This window comes from Carettochelys insculpta, chromosome 4 (genome assembly GCF_033958435.1).
Source record: "Carettochelys insculpta isolate YL-2023 chromosome 4, ASM3395843v1, whole genome shotgun sequence".
Classification (NCBI taxonomy): domain Eukaryota; kingdom Metazoa; phylum Chordata; order Testudines; family Carettochelyidae; genus Carettochelys; species Carettochelys insculpta.
In genome coordinates this window covers 70397618-70422519 of record NC_134140.1, presented here as the reverse complement: position 1 = coordinate 70422519, position 24902 = coordinate 70397618, and the positions used below count along the sequence as shown (strand labels likewise).

At 40.9% G+C, this 24902-nt stretch overlaps 1 protein-coding gene across 6 annotated transcripts in view; it reads left to right on the top strand.

Annotated features, from left to right (window-relative positions):
* Nucleotides 1-24902, top strand: part of PALLD (palladin, cytoskeletal associated protein) — a 357303-nt gene that overhangs the window by 160023 nt on the left and 172378 nt on the right. For all 6 annotated transcript variants that reach the window (XM_074993049.1, XM_074993048.1, XM_074993047.1 and 3 more), the window contains 5 exons: nucleotides 4988-5054; nucleotides 6707-6812; nucleotides 7828-7902; nucleotides 13786-13927; nucleotides 14638-14661. In XM_074993049.1, coding sequence (XP_074849150.1) covers nucleotides 4988-5054; nucleotides 6707-6812; nucleotides 7828-7902; nucleotides 13786-13927; nucleotides 14638-14661 — 414 coding nt within the window. The remainder of the gene's footprint in view (nucleotides 1-4987; nucleotides 5055-6706; nucleotides 6813-7827; nucleotides 7903-13785; nucleotides 13928-14637; nucleotides 14662-24902) is intronic.

The window sequence follows — 24902 nt, the reverse complement described above, 5'->3', positions numbered from 1 at the left end:
ATTACAGTACACCTATCTTCTAATTACTGTAGCCTAGCAACATTGAATATGGACTAAATATTTAGGTATCTTTATGGGTCTTTCTTTCAACCAAAGTCAGTATTTGTGATGTACTACAGAGTAGTTGCTTATGATTATATCAAACACAAGTTTGAGTTGAGGTTCAGAATAAGTAACTAGCAATTTCTTTCCTGCATCTCTATGGATGAAATTCCTCCCACCATCTCACCGCCACGTGTATCATAAATGCGGCTCTCAATAAAACGACTCTATGAAATGAATGTTGCTGTTTTTAAAAAAGACAATGAGAAAGTTTTATTCCCATGTGCAAGATACTGGCTACATCTGCATGGTGTGCTGCTGCCATTAGGGTCATACAAACAAGGACACTGAACAATGCAAATGGAGGTGCTTATTTACAAATCATGCACATTATTTGCATGTTCTCACACAATTGCTGTTCTGGCAGAGGCTTCGGTTGCCACAAAACAAGCTGTGTAGATGGGTGTCTGTCGATCAAGCCTCCCACCATTATCGAGAGCCCCTTATCCCTGACCAAAATGCACAGGTTGCTTTGTAGCGACTGAAACCTCTGCTGGGACAGTGAACCTGTGGGAATATGCAAATGAGGTGTGCAATTTGTAAATAAGCATCTCATTTGTATTGTCAGATGCCCTCATTTGCATGACCTTGCCAGCAGCAGCATGACATGTAGACATAGCCACGTATAGTATAGATATGTAGTTTATGTTAAAACTTCCAGTTACAAAGAATGCTCTGATTTAACTGAGCATGATAAATGGTGAACATCAAAATTTGAACTCTAATTTTGATTATTTTTCAAAGTGTTAAGTTTCTTTCAAACCTATTAAAGAACTAAAAACCTTGGTTATTAATTACCGTCTCAAGCAAAACAAAAAGCAGTCAAGTAGCACTTTAAAGACTAGCAAACTATTTTGCTAGTCTTTAAAGTGCTACTTGTCTGCTTTTTGTTTTGATAGTGTATAGACTAGCATGGCTTCCTCTCTGTTATTAGTCTCAAGCAACAATTAGTAAAGGGGATAAATCTGAATTTATTTTGCAGCATTTTGTTTCTCAGAAGGTTGCAGAGTCATCAGCAATCGTGGTGATGAGTATAATTCATGTACATGAATATAAATAGCCACTAAACTGAGGGGGTAATGGGTGGCCAGTTTAACATGCAAATGTTATGTTATACTGAGTTACAGTTAAGGTTAAAGTTTATCTATAAATGTATTAGCCACACCTGTTCACTTAAACCAGCGGGAGGATAAACCTCTTTGCCACTCTATAACAAGTATGTAGATATAGGAGGATGATGTCATTTCTATAAATATTTTAATATTTACTAGTGTAAAGCCTTACTTGACAGACATATGAAAGCTTAAAAAAATCAACCTGATGCAATAGCACTGCATTGGGCATTATGACCAGTTTATTTGAACATGCTCGTTACATTATCCAGGGTAAACTCTGGACTGTTGAACAGCTGTGTCTCCTCAATTCCACAACCTGCTCCACTATGAGAGCAATCACTCCTGGTCTGTCCCTGCACAGCTTTCAGCATATAAATGACCCCCAGATATTCCCAAAACAAAAAGCAGTCAAGTAGCACTTTAAAGACTAGCAAAATGGTTTATTAGGTGAGCTTTCGTGGGACAGACCCACTTCTTCATACCGTAGCCTAAGAAGTGGGTCTGTCCCACGAAAGCTCACCTAATAAACCATTTTGCTAGTCTTTAAAGTGCTACTTGACTGCTTTTTGTTTTGATAGTGTATAGACTAGCACGGCTTCCTCTCTGTTACTATTCCCCAGATATTCTGTGTGGGTGCTACAGCTAGTCAGCCAGCCATGCATGAATTTTATTACTGAATGACACAAGGACATTCTGAGCCCCAGACATGTCCCCGGAAATATGTGTCTCACATTGCCCAGTACCCCTTTTGGACAATAAAAGCTCACAGAAAGCCCATTATTTCATTAATAGAAAATAATATTCACAAATCTTGTTATCTTGACATTCCCAAACACTTGAATCCAAACACACTGGTTAAGCTAAATCAAGTTTATTGACTACAGAAAGATTTTAAATAATTACAAGTGATGAGGTATAAAAGTCAGAATTGGTTACAAGGGAACAAAGCTAAACCACACAGTAATGCTTAACTTAAGCTGAGAGAATTTAAAACAGGATTCCTTTCCCCCAGCACTCCCACCTCTAGTTCAGTGATGCTTCCTTTGGCTACATCTACACTAGGGTAGAAAGTTGATTTCCAATACTCAATTCTAGCTACGCCATTGGCGTAGCTAGTATTGAGGTATCAGAGTCAACTTTCTTGCCCTGTATAGCTTGGGGCTCTTTAGGCTTGTGCTGACGTCCTGTAGTCCACGCAGTAGCATGGAGTACCAGGATCGATGGCCAAGCCAGAGAGAGTGATTTTTGCCGCATCTTTAACACATACAGCAAAATCCAACTCTGGAAGGTAGACTTCAGTGTGGTCAGTCATCTCGTAAGTATAGATTCACCCATGGTCTTCCAAGTGTTGATGCAATGAGTAGATGATGAGGGTAGAGGGGTAATATGAGGAGTTTGCGTCCTTTTCTTATAGCATTTGCCTTTGACGGTTCTGTCCAGAAGTGGTTTGGGCAATAGCCAATCTGTTTTTGTCAATACAAAATTTCTCTCTTACACCCTAGCTAATGCATAAGAGTGGCTAATTAACCATTTGATTATGTTGACACCTAGCTGAGGTAATGGCTCGCCTGTTGTCTCTGGGGAACTGGTTTGAAGCTGTTTCTCCAGACTTGGAACATGTCTTAAACAGTAGAATTTTATAACCTTACATGCAATGCTGCCACATGTCTTTTATTAGGACAAGAATAATTAGCAAATTATGAGATTTTTAAATGATAGCTCACAAGGCATACATTGTACAAAATTTATCATAGCCTTGTAAAAAAGGGTGAATATAAAAGTACAGATTGTCACAATGCTTTACTGGGAATCTTGTATTAATGCTGACATTTTACATTTTTAGAAGTACAATAGATGTTAGGTAATACAGTTTCTTTCAGCGTGAGATCAGATGCAGTGTCTTTTGAAACCCAGGTCGGCGTAAAGTCAGATCTTGCACCATTACCTCCTCTTTCTCTAATCTCTCAGAATACAGCTAGTGTAATTATTCATAGAGCCCGCTGGCCCATCTTGATCATCTATGCTGATACCCCATAGAACACAGGCTAAAGAACCTTCCCCAAAGTAATTCCTTTTGAAATGCAACATTTAAAATAACCAATCCTGAGGAAAAATTGCCAGGAATAGAGAATTCAGCACAACATTTCAGAAGGTGTTCTAAAGGGTAATTATCCTTAATTTTAAAAATATGTGCCTCACTTCCAGTCTGAATTTATCTTGCTTCAGCTCCCAGCTATTGGCTCTTTTTGCATCTTTGTCTGCTACATGAAGGGCCTGCTATCAAATATTGATCCCCGCGTCAATACTTACAGGTTATGATCAAGTCAACCCTCAGCCTTTTCTTTGTTAAGTTGAATGACACATCCTCCTACCTCCTGGCAGTTTTATTTAATGTAATTTTAATGGCAACACTGTTTCACTTTCTCTTTCTTGCTATTAACTGGGGACAATGGAAATAACAGAAGAATTGTTAGGAAAACATCTAGTTAGTGGACTATAGATTTCGGTCTGCATTTGTTTGACCCATAAAGACACTGAAGAGTCTCACACATCACTTTGTCATAACTTTTTCTTTTTCTTAGTAGAAGGCTATGTCTAGACTGCAGGCTTCTGTCCACAAAACTTCTGTCAACAGCGCTTGTGTGCGTGCGCACACACACATATAGAGATACACATCTTGTAGAACTGGAAGGGACCTCAGGAGGTCATTGAGTCCAGTCCCCTGCCCTCTTGGCAGGACCAAGCACCATCCTTTTCTTTTCCCTGTTTGCCCAAGATCCCTAAATGGCCCCCTCAGGGACTGAATTCACAATCCTGGGTTTAGGAGGCCAATGGTCAAACCACAGAGGTTTTGTTGAGAAAGCGTGTGTCCACACTGTAGATCTGTCAGATCTTCTGGTCGGGAGCATTCTGCTGAAATCTCTGTACACCTCATTCCATAAGGAAGAGGGCATGCCTCAACAGAGGGTTGTTTTTTTGACATTTGGCCCTGTGTGGATGGGCCAAATATTGGAAAAGCCTCTCCAGACAGAACTGTTGGCAGAAGATACACAAATTTCCCAACACATTCACCTATCTTTTGCCAACAGTTCTCAGCAATCTAGACAGCTAGAGAGAGAGGTCTTTCTTTCAGGAATTTTGTCTAGTATGCATATTATTTTTTTGAGTAGCACACAGCAGCAGCTTCTTTACATTTCTGAAATGCCTTAAATTCCCTTTTCAGAAATAGATTAAAAAATTCATCCACTTAAACAATTCATCTGACTGTGCCAAGTTCATCCTAGATCTCACTTCTAAGCATAGATGACCCACACTGCCACATGGGTGGAAACACGGGGTGAGGGAAGGCAGCCAACTTCAGTAGTGTTACTGAGCATGCTCAGTTCATGTGAGCAAGCTTAGGACAGGCCAAGCAGCAATTCTAGAGGGTGGAGAGAGGAGGCCTGTGACTCCACATACCCTCCCCCCATGTATTGCCTCGGCTGCAAATACTTACTGAAGTTAAAGCACTTAGGAGTGAATATGTGCATTAGCTCATCCTTTAAGAATGCATGCATATGCAAACTAGCAAAAAAGTCTGATTAATTTGCGTTAATGTAAAGGAATTAAAACACAGGAAAATTATTTGTTATTAAATTAGGAATTGACCTCTAATAATGTGTATCAGCACAGTTATGACTCCCGAACTGTTTATAAATCTTAAAAACATGTTAAAGGTGAAAAGAAAAACTGTAATATGGCACTAACTATGCCTTTTCCCTCCACCCCAGGTGTCAGCTCAACAGATTCTGAGAGTGAAAGTTTAGTTTTCAAGTCAAAATCTCGAGCTATGCCACAGTAAGTGTACCAAGTAATACCAGTGGTATACAGTATTTTTCTGTAACTGCGTAGGAATGGTAGCAACACTGTTCTTCTACATCTATCCTATCTGATGTTACTTTCAAAGAAGAGGCTCACTGGTGTTAATCAATGGTTAAATTATGTTAAAGTACAGTACTGGACCTTGATCCTGGGACTTGCTACATGTAGGTTTTATTGCAGGCTTAGAGCTATCAAAACAGAAAACAACTTCAATCTATTGGACATCTGTCTAAAAGAAAACTCCTTGATTTGTAATTCATGCAAGAAATAGCTATAGCAAGAATAACTTAGCTCTACTCAGAACATCTAGTGAAGGGGACTTTTTCAAGAACAAAAAAACAGCTTAACTGGTGGAAGAAAGTTTAATATGGGCTGGAAACTTACTATGGCTATGTCTACACTGTAGCAGTCTTTTGAAAGAAGTCCTTCTGGAAGATCTCTTCCAAAAGAACTTTTTCGAAAGAGTGCAACACACAAAAGCGGATCAAAAGAGTGATCCCCTCTTTTGAAAGTGTGTCCACAAGCCCCTGCTCTTTCTGGAAAAAAAAAAAAAAAAAGGGGCTAGGGACTGAAATCTCAGGTGCCATGAGGACTGCTCTTTGGGGGGGGGGTAAGGGGGGCAGGGGAGGACTGCGAAGCATCTACACCCTTCCTTTTTTTTACCCCAAAAGAAGGTGCTCTTCCTGAAACAGGAATGGAAAAGTGCTTTCAAAAGGAGCATCAGCTCTACTATCCTTGCCCATGCTTATTCTGAGCACTCACTCTGGAAAAAAACTGACTACTTGTGGAAAACTGGGTATTTATTCATTGTGTGTAAAGGTGTCTCAGAGAAAGGACCAAACTTTATGAAATACCAGTGGATGTCAGCTGTGCACTTTCAGTAGTGATATCACTTAAACCATGCTGATTTTTTTTTTACATGTATAATTTTCTAGAGTCTGTCCCCCCAGAGCAAAACCACTGATCCTCGGGGGACATAAGTGGATGTCAAGTTTGTGTTCTAAATAAAGTGTTTTGTTTTACAGTTTACACACTCTTGTAACTGAACAGTAGCTGATGATGGGATTGGGCTCAAACCTTCCAACATATTCACACTTTGGGCTGATATTCTCTCTTTGCCCAAACTTAATGTTTTGGAAGATTAAAAGTGTGGACTAAAATGGAAGGTAATACTGTAATTTTAATTTGGCAGTGTGATCAGGACTTGTTTATAAATTGCATAGAGATTCAGGCAAGTAGAAGGACAAAGTGGCTCAGGTGAAATTTTTATTGGAGCAACTTCTGTTGGTGAAAGAGACATTTTTGAGCTTACACAAGGACTCTTCCAGAAGGAGCTCAGTATCTTACTCCAAGTCCTCAAACATTCTGGAGGGCAGAGCTCTGTGTTAGCTCACAAGCTTGTCTTTTTCACCAACAGATGTTGCTCCAATAAAAAGATACTGTCTTACCTGCCTTGTCTAATACCCTGGTACCAACAGAATTACAACAACATTGCAAATAAAATTGTGTCGTGCTCTTGGCTTACCTAAAATCCTGTTAGAATTTTGACTTTATGTTGGCTCCAAAGTAACATTTCATACCTGTTATATGCTCTGAAAAAAAAATGTTCATTTTTCCCTTTTATCCAGGGCCCAGAAGAAAACCACTTCTGTTTCCTTAACAATAGGATCTTCTACTCCAAAGACTGGAGTCACCACAGCTGTAATTCAGCCTCTCTCTGTGCCCATTCAGCAGGTACTCAGACATCATGCTGTTAAGTCAGTTAAATATATTAAATCTCTCTCTCAAAATTAAATATTGGAGAATAACTGCCATTTGGGTGTGAGGGATCTTTGTATTATTGAATGTGAATCTTTAAACTGCCATTTGCAATCTGAAGAATAAATTAGGGGAAAAAGATGCTCTGAAGTTATTTATTTGCCCCCATTCAGTATATGTGAACAAGTGCACATATATTCTAGATATAGGTTTTTACACTACAGTCATAACCATAATGTCTGAGCACTTGATAATGTACTGAACACTATAGAGTGTAATTACATTAGTGTGATTTAAGGTAGTCCTGAACAGTAAAAAAAAAAAAAACAAACCAAAAAACCACACGTTAACTCCCTATGCATGTGACGTTTAATTACACACTTTTAATTCAAAACTATATTCTTTAATTTTTTTCTGTGGTTAGCTTAAATCACATAGTTGTGGGCTGTAATACTTTGCTGTTACATCAGCTGTTGGAAATTAGTTTGCCTAAAGTGATTATAAGTTGCAAAGCATCTATGTTGGTTTCTAGACCATCATTTTCTCTCAATATTCATTTAACTGAAATATATCTCTTCTCCCTCTCCTCCTCCCCTTTTGCTCTATTGGTTTAAGCCTTCGTTGTCCTTATTTTTTTTAAATATCATTTTACATTGTTATATGGTACGTAATAACAGAAGATGCAAAAGTACTTACTTTGGTGAGATGTTTCAAAGATGTTCAGATATCCAACTCACAGAACTCTTTCAGGTAACGACACTTGGGAACGCAGTTCTTGTAGCAATCCTCGAAACCTTTAAATCTTGCGTTTTGATTGCAGAAGTACAACAGACGTGAAATAGTAAATGCAATTGTTGTACTGTAATAATCATGCAAAGGAGTTTTTGGAATAGATAGAATTGCATTAGATCTATATTAATCTTATTGTAGCATATTCAGACTTTACAGTAATACATTTAGCAATTCACAGATTTCATTTTTTGTTTTCCAGGTCCCAAGCCCTACTTCATATCTTTACCGACTAGATGGATCCAAGCCTGTCTACGCCACACCCATTTTTACAAAGGTCTATTTTCTCTATCATTTATGTACATTCTACATTTTACTTTCCAGTCTTTAATAATACGTGAATCATTTATTCATATTGAAACATAGTTATTATGGGCCCTTTTCCTTGTGAGGACTAGTGACTACTTAAGAAAAACAGTTTTACATTTTAATAGTGAATTTCCTGTCCTTCTGCTTCATTGAAGTCTTAAAGAATTATGTAGTAACAGAGAGGGAGCTGTGCTAGTCTACATACTATCAAAACAAAAAAGCAGTCAAGTAGCACTTTAAAGACTAACAAAAGAGTTTATTGTGTGAGCTTTCGTGGGACAGACACACTTCTTCAGACCATAGCCATACCAGAACAGACTCAATATTTAAGGCACAGAGAACCAAAAACAGTAATCAAGGTGGAGAAATCAGAAAGAATTTTTAAAGAATTATATGTGCAGCTTTGTGTGTTTGTAGTATACCCATCAATGTTGTATTTGGCCATGGCTATAAACATTAAAAACAAAGCAGTTGGCAACACACATTAGTAAGAGAGACCCGTTTCCGTGATTGCATCCTGTATAACAAAATCTGATGATTTTGGAGTTATTTTAGCAATCAAATCATTCATGTATCATATAGTTATTCTAGTATTTCAGACGTTACCCCAAGCTTCTTTTAAAAAGGCACACATCTTATTTGTCAGTGAGGAAACATTGGTTAATAGTCTATTAAGGGTTACTGAAACACTACAATTATTTGTAGCTAAATCAGTATTTAACCTCAGTCCCCTTAAATGACTCCTGAGAATTCAGAACATATATTGTTGAAATAAACCAGATGTTTTCAAACTGGGGGGTTGTGATCCCAGGATGGTTGCAAAATTATAGTAGAGGGGACAGAAGCTGTCAGTCCCAGACATGGCAGGGACTTGCCTGTCAGCTCCACTATGGTGTATGGCACAGCTGACAGCCAAAGTCCATCTGTCTCCCAAGAAAGGTGCCAAAATAGACGTTCACTCAGGATACCGTTTTCCTGGAGGCTGTAACAAGCACTGAGACAACTTTAAAGATCTCGATTGTTGAGCAGCTGAAGAGGTGCATTAAACTGTAGACCAATCTGAACACTGAGACTGGCCAAAAAAAGGTAATTTTAACAGAGACCTGGGCAAACGCCACACTAGAGGACAGTTTGTGGAGGCTATAACCATGACAAAATTTGCCTTAGCCTTTCCATAGTCATCACTGCCAGCACAAATGTCAAACATTAGACAGAAATAAGGCTGGGTCTCTGGCTACCCAGATGAAGTCAGCAGCAGTACAGAAGTAAGGGTGGTAACGATGCATTAGGTTTGCTGTGAATAGTGATATTGATAGTTTCTTTACTCCCTTCCCCCAAACATTAAATATAACTATTTTAAAAATAACTTTTCTACTGATAGCAATAATTGGCTAAACTGTATTTTAATCTGAATATAAAAGCTGTGAGAAAATAATTTTAAAGGAATAGGATTTAAAATTGTATTAAAATAAAAGTTTTTCATTTCTGAGGGAGGGGATTTTGGACTCAGAAAGTTTGCTGTGTAAAAGGAGTCACGAATATGCAAGGTTAGAGAATCAGTGGAATAAACAGACCAACGTATCAGCGAGTGGGGAAAACAGCCCCCTCAAAATATGGCAAACAGCACTAAGTAACGTGCACAGTCAATCCAGCCTTAACATAGAATGTATTTGCACAAAACTCTTCTGCTGCACACAAGATCTGATGGGAAACTGTTTAATCTTGCAAGGCTGAAAGCTAAGTCTAAGGTGCGGAAAGTCCTCATCAGAGACATACTGTTCGTAGACGATGCTGCTGTAGTGTCTCACACAGAAGACCAGCTTCAAAAACTATTGGATCAGTTCTCCAAAGCGTGCAAGGACTTTGGGCTTACCATCAGCCTAAAGAAGACAAACGTACTCGGTCAGGATGTTGCTGAATCCCCATCAATCAGCATTGACAACTATACGTTAGGTCATCCATGAGTTCGTTTACCTCGGGTCCACCATCACTGACACCCTGTTGTTGGACGCTGAGCTAAACAGGACGATCGGAAAAGCGGCCACAACTCTGTCCAGACTCAACAAGAGAGTGTGGAATAACAACAAGCTGTACACTCACACCAAAATGCAAGTCTACAGAGCCTGCATCCTCAGCACCCTCCTTTATGGCAGCGAGACTTGGACCCTGTACACCCGCCAGGAAAAGAGGCTGAACGTCTTCCACTTGGGCTGCCTCAGGCGCATCCTTGGAATATCATGGAAGGACAGAGTGACCAACACCGCCGTCCTCGAGCAAGCTGGAATCCCAACCATGCACACCCTCCTCAGGCAGCGTCAGCTCCGCTGGCTTGGCCACGTCCACAGGATGAATGATGGAAGGATTCCAAAAGACATCCTGTATGGTGAGCTAGCCTCTGGCAAAAGACCTCCCAGATGCCCCCAGTTGCGCTACAAAGATGTCTGCAAGAGAGACCTCAGAGAGGTAGACATCGAGCTGGACAACTGGGAAGAACTAGCAGACGACCGCAGCAGATGGAGGCAGGGGTTACACAAGGGCCTTCAGAAGGGCGAAATGAGGATCAGACAGCTAGCAGAGGAGAAGCGAGTGCACAGAAAGCACACTAAGGACTTGCCAGACACCCACCACATCTGCAAGAGATGCAGCAAGGACTGTCACTCTCATGTGGGTCTTCATAGTCACAGTAGACGCTGTAAATGAAGTCCTCAATTAAAACTATAAAGGGCGCGATCCATAGTCTATGCAGACTGAAGGATGCCTACTACCAGCTACAGGAAAAAAAATCACCAATTCAGAGATTTTAGGCTATAATACAGCACAGCACCTGAGTATGTGTTTAGTTACAAGTACAGTAGAACCTCGAGATACGTGCGCTCAAGTTGCGCCTATCATGTGTTAACTTAGGTCTGAATGGCAGGGAGGTGGCGCCTGGCTCCAGGCTGCCTGTCACTTAGCGCTGCTGGGAAGCTGACCAGTGCAGCAGTGCTGGTGAGTTTTCTGGCTCCTGGGCATGGCAGGCAGCCTGGAGCTAGGTGCCAGCTTCCCACCACTCAGAGGCTGGGCTGGGCTGCTCAGTTTCCTGTCTCCTATCAGGGGTGGCAACCTCCCCCATCCTGTCGGGGCTGTCAAGAGTCAGGCTGTTGCTTCTGTCAGGGGTGGCAGCCTGACTTTTGGCTGCCTTTACTGACAGGAGCAGGGAAGCTGACCAATGCAGCACTGGTCAGTTTCCCCTCTTCTGAGAACAATGGACAGCCCAGAGTCAGGCTCTGGGCTGCCCACCACTCACAGGAGACAGGAAACTGACCAGTGATGCTGTACTGGTCAGTTTCCTTGCTCCTGCAAGTTACATGAAATTTGACTTATGTGGGGCTGCGCAAATAGACAACTTTTGCATAAGTTGGAGGTCTACTGTATGTGAATAATTAGTGGAGTACTGTGGTTAGAACTGAATACATACTGAAGTGCTTTATTGAATTAGAACCTAAAAATGCAGTTTTTAACACACAATAGAGAGGGTATGAGACAGCTCGCACCAGACAACAACAAATCAGTCTCTTTGCTTCATATTCTTAATATGGATAACAGAAAACCTACTCAAAATAGTCATCATCTACCTGCCCACGCTTTCCTCAAGTGTGATGTTTCATTTCTGCTATAGAGCTCTTTATCAAAGTGCTGCGTAGTTCTTCAAGTGCATGCAATGTTCTGTGGCAAATTTTCAGCTCAGAACTCTCTCCCCCTCTCGGCAGCCACATACGTGTGAATTTTCAACAAATTGATTTGTATTATTTCCTCTGCTTTGATGGCTTCAAATGTTGCGGAAAAAAAAATCTTGAAAATATCTTTCACATTCTAAAAGTAATTTTGAAAATAATAGTGTTGATATAGGCCGTTGTTTAACTATACTTTGGCTCATTATGAAATGCAGTCAAGAGACCACCAATACCAATCAGGTTTGCGCTCTAAGCCAATAATAATACAATACAGGAAAAAGGTTCAGTGTGACATTAGTCTCCAGAAAGCCCTCCTGTGCTGCATTGTAACATTTACTTTACACAGAATGATGTGCTTTGAGTTGCACATTTTAGCTAGGCCTATTTATTGGGTGAGTGTAGAGTTAACAAAACTTACATGAAGAGCTAGATAAATTCATGGAGGTTAGGTCCATAAAAGGCTATTAGCCAGGGGGTAGGAATGGTGTCCCTGGCCTCTGTTTGTCAGAGGCTGGAGATGGATGGCAGGAGACAAGTTGCTTGATCATTGTCTTCAGTCCCCTCCCTTTGCGGCACCTGGCACTGGCCACTGTCAGCAGATGTGATGCTGGGCTAGATGAACCTTTGGTCTGACCCAGTAATGGCCATTATTATGTTCTTATGTACATATCATTAAAATTTAAACCACCAGTTTATCCAGTTTTCCTTAATTACTTGTTCTGTTTCTTTCCTTGTCTTTTGTCTTGGTTAGGTACTGGTCCCTGAAGCAGTGGTGTAAACCAAAGGGGACAACACTTGGGATGGCTCTGATTTGGAGTGGGGGGGGGTGGACAGTGATGTGGGGGTGGATGAGACAGGGTGGGTAGGGCTGCCTGTGCTTCAACTAGCCTTGAGGGGGAGGGGATGGAAGCACTATCCAGGAGACATAAGGCCTCAGGGAGAGTGAGGTCCACAGACAGGAGCATTACTGCTCTGCCCACGTGTCTGGGGCTCCAGCTCAGGAACAGGGTCTGAGTATAGCATTCTAGCCATGCTCCATTCCCAGTCTGGAGCATCAGATGGGTGAATGGAGTGGAGCAAGCTCTTAACCATGTTACACAGCTTGGAGCTGGGCAGAGGCAGGGTAAGTCCCTGTGCCCTGATCCTGTTACTCAGCGGAGCATTGGGCTGGTTAGTGGAGAGGGCGAAACTGTTGACCCCACTTCCCACCTACAGCACCTCGATCCCAAGCTAGACCATTCATATAGCTTGTCCTTTTCCTTTTTAAGACATTCTGCTGTTAACCTGTGAGAATAACTCTGTACCTGAAGCTGACAGTTTTTCTGTTTATTTAAGCCAAAGCTTACTTCAGCTAATGCAAGGTGTTATGATTGACTTGACTTGATTGAGCAGAATAAAGTCAGTTAACATAACTTCCTAACACTTAGGGTAATACTATGCTTAACATAATTGTGTTGCCTGGCAAGAACAATTATCTCTCCTGTCCAGATTAGCCACTGTGTAGTAAACCTAGTGCACATCATAAAAGATGTTTGCTGGCTGAAAATTTTTCATTTCACACCCTGGGGTAAAAAATAAGACAATATTCTATCTATTGACATCCACCTCTTATGTGTTTGGAGAGTTAATCCTTTTCCACTTTCTCCTTGATGATATTGTTTTCAGAAAATCAGCCTCCTCCTAGAGAAACAGCATTGGCCTGAAAAAAACAAGAAGTCCTTTGGCACCTTATCGACTAACTGATATTTTGGAACGTAAGCTTTTGTGAGCAAAGACCTGCTTGCCTGACAAAGCAGGTCTTTGCGCACAAATGCTTATGCTCCAAAATATCAGATAGTCTAAAAGGTGCCACAGGACTTCTTGTTGTTTTTGCGGATACAGACTAACATGGCTACCCCTCTGAGCATTGCTCTAATTCTTCTGTAATCATGATAAGAATGTATTTGAAAATAGACTCCAAATTAGACATATTAAAATCAAAAAGACTGTTCTTACAAAAGAAAATTAGCAGGATGTTATGACAGCACTCAATAGATTGAGGATGGGTGAGGAAGGGAAGCTTGATTTGCCTGTTTTAAAATATGTAGTGCTTTTGTGGGTGTGTTTTGTTAATTTAAAGCATGTTTGGTACATTTCAGGAGCTGCAAAACTCCACAGCATCTGAAGGACAGGTGGTTGTACTAGAGTGCAGAGTCAGGGGAGCTCCTCCCTTACACGTTGCGTGGTTTCGACAGGGTGTTGAAATCCAAGATTCTCCAGATTTCAGAATTCTCCAGAAAAGTAAGAAATAGCCTCCTGGCTAGCCCAAATAATAATCATGTGTTCTCAAGAAAGCCCTATGGAATTAGCCTCGATCACTCAAAGCAGTCACTTTCCCCCCCATAAGGACTGAGTTCTGGTTTAAGGGAAAACCTCTTACCCACTTATTTGGGTAACAGTAATAAACACCAAGGCTCTGTCTACACTGTAAAAATAACTTTGAAGTTGCTTACTTTGAAGCACAACTTCTAAATGAGCAACTTGAAAGTACAGCATCTTCACACACCCTACTTGGAAGTTAAACTTCAAAGTAGGGCACTACTCCATTCCTGGGAATGGAGTAAGGACTTCGAAGTTGGGCTCCCGACTGACGAACTTTTGGAGGCTGGACTAGATGACCTTGTGAGGTCCCTTCCAGCCCTGTGATTCTGTGAGGGGAAAATGTGTGTAGACTCTCTGCTGGCTACTTTGATGTAGTGATTAACTTTGAAGCTAACTTCAAAGTTAGTTCCTAGTGTAGACGTACCCTAAGTACATTAATTCCAGAATAACTATTATAAGCAGGAGATATGAATGCCATCCTTGATTTTTTTTTTTTTTTTAAATTCTTCATAGATACTGTACTTGTCTGTTCTATTTCTGTATACAAGTTTTATTCCTGTTATTAATGTAACCTCTTTTTCTAATGCATTTTTCTTGTTTATTTTCTCCTTGGATAATGTGATATCCAGAGCCCCGGTCTGCAGCTGAACCTGGTAAGAATCATCTGAAAAAATAATTTTTGATTCACTAGCTCTTTGTTTTCATTGAAGCCATAAATAGAACAATGTTTCTGGAGCACATTGGTAACACAAAACCCCCTGAAAGACAATCTATTCTTTTGTCACAGGCTTCAGAGTCTTCACTGTGCTTTAGTTTAATTCCTGTATTAGTTAAACAGTAAATTCCATTCAGAGCAATACAGGAGGGTTTCACTGACTAAACCTTTAAACAACCTTTGTTCTCAGAAAATGAGCAACTTACAAGTTAATGGGGAAAAACATTTCCTCTAAAATTCCATCACCCACACTTTACTTGCATAGTTTTGTAACATCAGACCAGTAAATGCTGGTTTCCTCCATCTAGCCTCCCAGGTGTAAGCTGCCCTAAATGTAAGCAGAGTTGGCTCAAAAATGTCACCTTAAGTTCCTGTGAGCTTTTCCAGTGTATTCACAAGGCATGACTTCTAGAGCTCAGCAGGCAAGAAAATGGTCCTTCCATTTGCAGTTTTCTCTTTACTTTCTTATTTCATTCTTAACACAATTGCGTTAAGGGCTTTCGTGGCCTGTGAGCTGGATGTTGTAGGAATCAAAACATATGTTCTTCCTTCCATACTTTTTTTTGCATGTGTGCATGCAGTCACTATCATGGCACCTACTCTAGCTGCTGTTCTGTGTGAGAGAGAATGAAAGCGGCTAGTGATTAGCTGGATTGAATGGGGCTAAATACTACCACATTGCAGTGTCCCACTTTTGTGCCTTTGGCGCAAACTACAGAATGCAATGCTATTTGCTGCCAGTGGTGAGGGTTTCTCAGGCTTAGTACAATTGGTGGCCTAGCAGCGAATTCCTAGCCCTGCAGCAAATGGGTGGTAGACAGCAGAGAGAAGGAGCAAAGCAATGGTATTGCTGTTTAGCATCACGTAAACAGAGTTTAGGACTATTTTATGGCCGTGTCTACATGGGCACAGATCTTCGAAATAGCCATATTTTGAAGATTACTAATGAGGCTCTGAATTGAATATTCAGTGCCTCATTAGCATTAGGATGCTTCTGGCCATGGTGCTTTGAAAGCGCGTGGCTCGGCACGGCTACACGGGGGTCCTTTTCGAAAGGACCCGCACCTTTCAAACTCCCCTTATTCCAGTTGGTGAGTGGGATAAGGAGATTTCAAAATGCATGGGGTCCTTTCGAAAAGGATCCCCATGTAGCTGTGCTGAGCCGCGCACTTTCAAAAGCAGCACTTTCGAAGTGCCGCAGCTGGAAGCATCGTAATGCTAACAAGGTGCTGAATATTCAGTTCAGCGCCTCATTAGTAATCTTCGAAATGGCCATTAACATGACTATTGTGAAGATTTGTGCCTGTGTAGACACACCCTGTGTGTTAGCTCTCTTTCTACTTTCCCAGATCAAACAGCACCTGGGTGAAGCCTCTTACCATGGTGGTGGATGATGTCAGGTAGCCAAAAAAAAAAAAGGCTCTGAGCCTGGGGTTGTTTTTCTGGAGGGTTGTGTGTGAATGTAGGGTTTTCTAAGCCTCGGGATATCAGGCAGAAGATGGCTCAGAGCTCATAAACAAGCCTGTGGAGAAATTAGGTCAGAAGAGAAGAGTTCTCTTCCTACTGCGTAAGATGTTTCTGAGCTGATAGGACTTGGTTAAGAGTACAGGGACAGGCAGGGGGTGAATGGGTGGGATTGAATGCTGGGGGGAATGGAGTCAGCTGGTGATTTGGGTGGATGAATAACTGATGTGCATGTGAGGGACCTTGAGCAAAAGCTAGGTTGAAAAGGAAGAGGTTGGAACTAGGGGTAAACAGTAAAGAGCTGGTATGGATAAGTATGATGGGAGAGAGAAGGAAGGGTGTTCCTTCTCCCAATTTCCCGTCACTTCTCTACCAACCTCCCTTTTTCACCCCACAAAACACTTACTTCCCTATTGTGCCCCCACACTGTGCCTCCGTTTTGGAGCTCAAAAATATTGATTACCTGAGGATGTGGAGAAGTGGGCGTGCAGGATTACTGCATTATATACCCATTGCTTATTTTGGGCATCATTTGTCATGAGAGTAAGTACGAAAATATGAATCTGTGCCCTTTTTTAATAATGCAGTTGTCCCTAATGGTTTACTGAGGCCTGAAATGTGATACCTGCTAGGTAATAACCTTTAAAGAAAGTTGAAAGCAGTATATTTGCTCAGACTGGCCTCTCACGAGGATTAACCATGAGTCCAGGTATTAATTGTGGGGTTTGAATTATAATTCTATACTTCTTTGTATTTGTTAAAGATGTTCAAATTACAATAAAATCTAATTTTTCAAAGGGGTCTCAGACACCTCTGAAACCTTTCGATATGCGGGTTGTAACATGGTATTCACTGCTGTTGTGGGCTGAGATTCATGGTTAACCAAGAGTTTGTAATATAATAGATAAATTGGGATAAAGGAGGAAATTTTCAAAAGTAACTAAGGGATTTCATACCAATGCTGTACAGATAACTGACTATTTGGATTAGGTTTAGGTCCAGAAAACGGGAAATGAAAATTGTTTCAGTTTGACCCAAAACCAAAAGATTAAGTAATTTTTGGCAAAGTTAAAATTTCATTTTGTGCTAACAAACATTTTTATGTCACGTCCAAACCAAAATACTTTATTCTTTGGTTAACACATTCATAATCTTTAAAATAACATAGAGGGAAATTCCAAAATGCTTTTCCAACACAAAAAGTAGAAATGTTTAGTTTAAGAAATTCTGAAATTGTTTTGAGATTTCCAATTTTGTAACCAAAATAACTTGCCAAAATCTACCTGAATTTGAGAATTGTTTTAGCCAATCAAAAACTGCATTTTGGAATGAAAAAATATTCTGCATAAAAATTTTTTTGTGCTGTATTTACGAGTCCAGAATCCATTAAAAGTCAGCGGGAGCAGTGATCCTAAATTTCTGTGGCACTACTGAAAACTTCCCCTATAATATATCTTGTAGCAAAACAGTTCTACTCAAGTTACTGTTTTTTAGATTTAATGAAACAAAGTGGATCAGTGTGGTAAGTTCCTTTGGAAAAAATGGAAATTATTTTTCTTTGAAAATAAGGACCATTTAAAATTCCACGTTTGCAGATTTAATGCACTTGGTATTATACGAGAAGCACTTGGTATATCTATATGAATAATATTAGCAGTGATCCTTCAAGTGATTGCCCACATACACATTCTATGTATGTAGATATGTATGCATGTGTGTCATGTATAAAGAGAGAGAGTCTTTTTAGCCACCAGTACCCAGAAGGCATGCATGTATTCCACCACAAAGGTATATAAGGGGAGGAGATGTGTGCTTGCTGCTGTTCAGTGTCTCAGCTCCTTGCACAATTTAAGATGGAGCCCAACAATACAGCAGGCCACCAGCCCCGATTGTAGTGTTTTCTAATAGCTTTATATTATAATTTGGTTGCCTGTTGCAATATGTAGTTCTTAGAACTCACCTATATGGTGCAATGTCATCTGATGTTCTGGGGTTCAAATACTAGCTTTCACGTGAGAGAGCTATCCCAGCTTTAAACAAAAGCTTGAAGTCCCTCTGTTGTCTGGAGTACCACATATTCTGAGTAAGTGTGTAATATGCATGTCCTTCGGCTCCCAAGCCAGAAAGGACAGGGAGGTTTGCCCTTAGGTCTTCCCAGTGAAAAAAGTCAATGAGACCCACTTCTGAACCAGGCTCACTAGATTTCTGTGTACAGGAATTTTCCAAGCCTCTGTATAAATGCAAACTCTTGGCCTCTTGATCCCCGATTCAAATTGCAAACATAACTATAGCATTGTCCTTAGACAGACTGGCAGAAGCTAGAAGGCCTCAGGTCATGTCACCCAAAAGGGTTTCCTTTAAATGAAAAACTTCACCATCCCACTGAATGTCATCTGAGACTTTGTAACCCAAAAGGATTGCAACTGAATCTCTCTCTAGATGGTTCTAAGCAGATAGCACTGAACATCTGACGGCAAAATTCAGCAGCTCAGGTAAGACTACAGCACCAGCCCCTTTGGCACTGGAACACAGCCAACGAGGACAAAGCACCATCACTGTGGCATCAATGACTCTGAGGAGAGAAAGACTGAGGAATTTGGGGTTATTTAGTTTGCAGAAGAGAAGACTGAGGGGGTAATTTGATAGCAGCCTTCAGCTTTCTGAAGTGGGGCTCTAAAGAGGATGGAGAGAGGCTGTTCTCAGTAGTGAGAGATGGCAGAAAAAGAAGCAATGGTGTGAAGTTACAGAGGGAGAGGTGTAGGTTGGATATTAGGAAAAACTATTTCACCAGGAGGGTGGGGAAGCACTGAATTGTATTACTGAGAGAGGTGGTGAATTGTTCATCCCCACAGGTTTTTAAGACTTCGCTTGACAAAGTCCTGGCTGGGATGATTTAGTTAGGGTTGATCCTGCTTTATGCAGGGGTTGGACTAGATGACCTCTTAAGGTCCCTTCCAGCCCTAAGATTTTATGATTCTGTAAATTGCCGTGAAGTCATAAAGTCTTGACAAAACCAGTTCTTATGCACCTGTACATGCCACCATGGATGGCACTGTTTAGATACAGGCATCAACGGACCTGAAAATTCATCCAGAACCACAATCTTCCCCTGTGGTTGACTTCCACTCAATGCTCTGTCGAGTAACTTGGTCCCTAATTCTCTGAGAATAGGACACCACTCTTGGCTCCAAATTATACTTTCTCCTGGAATTCGTCTTTGGAATTGAAGGACAAAGCAATTCTACTCCAGCAGCAGCTCATCACCATAGCCCTCAACAACTTGTGTCATGGGAAAGTTACTGGAATTCAGAGAATCTAAGCGTATAAATCTCAGCCTCCTGGCTTCTGGATTCTTACACACTGATACCTACATGGCTTTGCTAGGCACACTTCATAGTCCACAGCATCTTCAGCCCCATGAAGCCAGCTCACCACCAGAAGTCTGTTTCCTTCATGATGCTGCACTTTCAGTTGCCCTAACCGCCTTCTGATTCCTACAAAACCAGAGGCAGAGGAGGAGGGAATGGAAAAGAAGAAACCAGAAAACAACCTGGCAACATTATTCTTTTCTGTTCAACTTCTGATGACGACTTAGTGCCACCCACAATCCACAAGTGGGCATCTAGAAGGGTTTCTAAGATACATTAGAGGTTGGATGAGACCATATAAATCCATATTGCAGAGGCACATGAGCACAGACATAAATTGGTGCTCATTGGTGAAAGTCTCTTCAGTATGGAAGTCTGGCTTTCTAGTTAATGAGACCATTATGGAACTAGCCAGAACTTTGTGGCAGACTCTTGCTTCTGTACCACTATACCCTGCCTCTTGTGCATGCTCACACACATGCAGAGATTACAAATATGAACCTCCTACTGAGAGTCTGGAATTCTTTTACATTTATCCCTTGCAATTGCCATGGAAAACAGAGACAAAACCATTCTGATCCACATCAAAGGAAAAAGAACAAAGAAACTAGATTATTTTGTCCAGAAAGCCTCTGGGTCACAGCAATCCTAAAGTTCGGTGTAGTGAATTATCAGGTCCTATTAACCAGATTAAAACTTCTGCATACAAGAAAGACTTCTTTCTGTCACAGACAACCTTGTGAGTGACAGTCACAACACTTTGTCTTGTTAGTCACTGAGTGCTAGCTTGTGGCCAAAAGAGTCTCAAGTAAAACTGGATGCAATGGATATAGCTGCCAGCTCACGGGCAATGGTGCTTGTGTGTCAGGCATCATGGAGAAGTCCAAACAATGGTGGAGGACTCACCACTAAAAACAATCAGATTATTCAGCTTTAAAACTGATTTGGCCCTCAACACACTGAAGGACTCATGAGACACCTCATTTTCCTTCAGAGTGCATACAAGTTCTTGAGGGGAATGTGACTGAAGTAGAAATATCCCTCTTGGGGCCTAATCCAGTCACACTTCTGCCACCAAAGGTCTTTGGAACAATCCAGGAAGCCACGTATTTTCATAGGAGAAGACAGTCCACTGTTCCACCACAAACTTCCCAATTTTCCCAGTCCCAGATGCATTCATTTTGATGGGAACACCAAGAGATGTGTGCTACCTTCATCAGCTCCAGAAATCAGTGACCTTCCATTCAGATTAATGGTTAGCTCATTTCAGGCACTGCATCTGTTGGCAACATGGATACAATAACACATGACCATTCCATCCATTTTTACAGTACTTACTTGTACATTTCTTCCTCATCTCTTTTTAGAGACTCTTTTCTCATAAGGAGAGTGATTTTAGAAGGATTCCTTATTGGGTGAAGGTTTCTACAGCAACAGTTTTTCCTAATCTTATAGGAAAAGAGAGACTGGTAACCCATGTTAGACTGGCAGAACATCAACACCATATTCACAAAGTAGAAAAATCTAAATGGTTATCCTAGCATCAGTAGTCATGACACTGAAGTCAGGAGACTGAGTCACAGCTCTCAAATTCAAGATATATACTTTCACATTCCATCGTATCCCACAGGAAGTACCTGAGATTTACAATGGGACAAGAACACTACCAGCACCAGATGTTGTCTCTTCAACTCTGCACAACCAAGGGTGTTCACCAAATGCTGTCACCATCAGCAGCTTACTTAAGATGCAACATCAACATGTATCTTTGCCTAGACAGTTAATGGTTCTGGGAGAAATTGCCTCTTCAGCTTGCCAAAGCCATCTGCATCACACTCAACCTTTTCAGCCTGAAAATCAACACATTGACATGAAAATTGAGCTTTCTGACCAAAAGAATGAATCCATTGGCACCATCCTGGGCTCCTCCACCTATTGTCCGTCAAGACAGGTTTGAGAATCTGTCTGTCCTTTATATTTCGCCTAGAAAGAAATCCAAACACAGTGTGATGTCATGCCTGGCCCTCTAGGCTACACAGACTCCTGAATATTCACTGTCTTCACATCTCACGCTTGCAGGGTTGGCTGAAGTTGGTTTACACAAGTCTTGAAATGTCAGTCAGACAAGCCCCTTTTCATCCTGCCATTTGTCCTATTCTCTTTGGATTTCAAAGCTTAGTTGATTTATAGAATGACATTAGAACCCTGACAGCATTTTTTACAATGAGCAGTTGAATTGATTCCAGAAAGATAGTGGATACATCTTGTTCCTTTGTGTTGCAATGCAGATTTTAGGGAACCAGCGAGAACTAGGTGCAGTGAGTTGTATGGGGTTGTGGTGCCTGGGCTCCAGCAATGTTCAGGGCCAGGTCTCTCCCTTGGCCTTGGCTGCCATCCTCACACGCTTCCCACAAAGTGTCTCCCAGCCCTGTCTGCTGCCCTTGAGTAACCTAAAAGAACGGTGAGCCCTCAGCTGCCACTGCCGTCACAATGAGCAATGCAGCGGGGCTAAAATAGCTTCCTGCCTGCCCTGAAGCCGTGGGGGAGGGCCCTCCATGCACTTTCCATGCCCTGAGCTCCAGGCCACAGCCAGGATAATGTGTAGGTTGCTTTTGGGAACCAGCAGCCTGAGGTAAGTGCTGACCTTCTGCCCCAGCCCAGATCCCATATCTTTTACCCAAATACCTTCCCAGAGCCTAACCCCTCATCCAAACTCCCTCCCAGAGCTTGCGGCCCCTCCTGAACCTCAACTGCACTGCCCAAGCCCAGAGCCAGCACCCAAAATCCTTCCCAGAGCCCGACTCCACACCTTCCTCAACTCAAATTCCCTCCTAGAGTCATATGCAGGTAGGGGTGTGATGGGGAATTGGACTATCAAAATTATCCAAACTTCTGCTGCTCGTGGATAAAAAAAATAAACAGCTCATAAGCAAATAAATTTCAGCTGTTGCTGAATTCAGGCAATGAGAACATGCACAAGAACTGAGTAGAGTGTGAGGAGGCTAACAAACTATGAAAACCTGTGCTACTATGTGATGTACTCAAAAATTTGAGGTGTATTCAGTTTCAGCCATGTTTTGATGGTATGCATCTTCTATGTGATGTTACATGGCTAGTATTCAACTGTCACTAAAAACCTTACAATGCAAATTCAGTGAGCCCTATATGTTTATTGGTCAATAACAATGAAATAGAAGCAGAGATCTCCATAAATTAACACAGCTCAGAGACTGTGAAGCAGGTTTTTCATGTCACTCCTATGTTCTATCTGCCTAATGCATTTTACACTCCTTTCTCTGTCTAGACAGAAATCAGCCTGCATCACAAATCTCTTCAGACTGTTTTGTGAATTAATAGCTAGTCGGAGTACTTAAGGCCAACATCACCAGTTTGTCAAATTACCTGCTCAGTACTCCTTTCTTTGGCATTTTGACTTTATGCTGATTGAGTCCTTCAAAGAACAGTCTGCTTAGGGATGAAAAAAAGGCCTGTAGTCATTTGCCAGCTGTTGATGCTTTGGCCATTATTCAGCTGTTTGGAGACAGACACAAATTATATTGAATTACTGTAAGGCAATTGTCTAAAGACATGTGAGAAGAAAACTGTATGAAATGATTTTTCTTACATTTCTGGAAAATTGCAGTAAATAAAATCTTTCAAAGTACAATGCTCCATAATTTAACCAGAAACCTCAGAGAAAATAGATTTATCTTGGATCGTGTATTCTGGGTTTCATATTTTACTATGGTAACCTAAGCATGCATGATAGGAAATCACCCTGTACAAAATTTCCAAGTGTGGTTGCATGAAGTTTAAAATTTGAAACTTTAAAAAATGCAAACATAATAGAAGTGTCCCAAAATCCAACCTTTTTATTCTGATAGTTGATAAAATTTAAATGCAACCCATTCTGACTTAATGAGTAAACACATTATATAGGGCAGACCCCAGCTGGAGTAGCTTCTCCTTCAACTCGGGTGCTATCCCAGTTTATACCATCTAAGTTTTTGTCTCTTAACTGTGTAAAAGAAAAAATAATATGAGGACAACAGGATCTAAATTCAGAGGGGTAGCTCAACCCTTAGAAATGAAAAGTAAATATGAGATAAACTAAAGCTATCACTAGAGAGAGAAGCTATAACTCTGATCCACCGCCCTCCTTATGCAGCCTCAGTTTTCATCTCTTAGCTGTCTTTCACAACCACAATATATCAGCAGCATTTTGTAGTCTGTCATTGTCCGTGTCTTTGGTCTTACTGCTCAGGCTGTGCTTGCATGTTAGTGCTTCCCAATTAAAGGTGAGCTCACTGGTTTTTCACATTCTTGGGAACTTTGTAATTGGACAGCATGTGTTAAAGCAATTGTGGGAAATTATTTATAACTTAGTAACATGTTTTAATAGTCCTCAACTACAATTCATGCAGCAGTACAGGCTCTAACACATATGTATTTAGTAGTATAACAAACAATTCTAAGTTTTCAAAATGTTCTTGACTCTGAGAAATCTGGAAGTTTTTAAGATTCTTTCATCTCCATGCTCATTAAGCATAATGGAGTTACTCTCTGCATAGATTAAGACAATGGCAAGACGCAAACGAGAAATCTGTCAACAAAACAGTTTCTCCTCACCCAGAAACTGATCATAGCGAGAGCATTGGTGGCTAATTTCTGGGTGAGGGATGATTTTTCTATCCTGCCACCAGAAAATAAAATTCCACCCTTATTTTGCACTGATTTAAAATATTCACAGATCAAGTTGTTTCTGGGGGTTGGCTGGCACAGGATGCTTAAGATGTTTAAAACACCTTGATATATCTGGAAAGAAGCCCAAAACCACTAAGAAGCTATATTCTCATTTTTCTTATCTTAAAAGCCATTTTGTCATCCTGGTGCTCATATGGTGTCAGGTCTCTAAATGTACCATTTTGTTAATCATCACCTCCCCTTGGTTAAGTGCTGACCAAATATTTCATGGATTCTGTCTCAGGAACTATCTCCAGAATTAATCAATGGTGCATATCTTCTGAAATCTGGACGCTGCATCTTTCAGATGGTGTAAAGCTTTAATCTCTAATTTTAGAGCTCATGATAATACATGCTGAAATCATCTGAAACTGCTGTATAGGTGGGAGAACAAGAGGAAGGGGCGGTAATGGTTACAGGAATTTCCTACGTCAAAGATAAGGCATCAGCTCACTTTTTGATTATTTTTTACCAAATGACAAGAGCTTTCACAAGATTGAGCTGCTGATTTCTATTATTTTTATTTGAGGTGTCTTTGTATTTAGGTAACTCTCTGTCTTTTTTTTGCCATGCTCCGTTTTTTCTATTCTACACTTATGTGTTC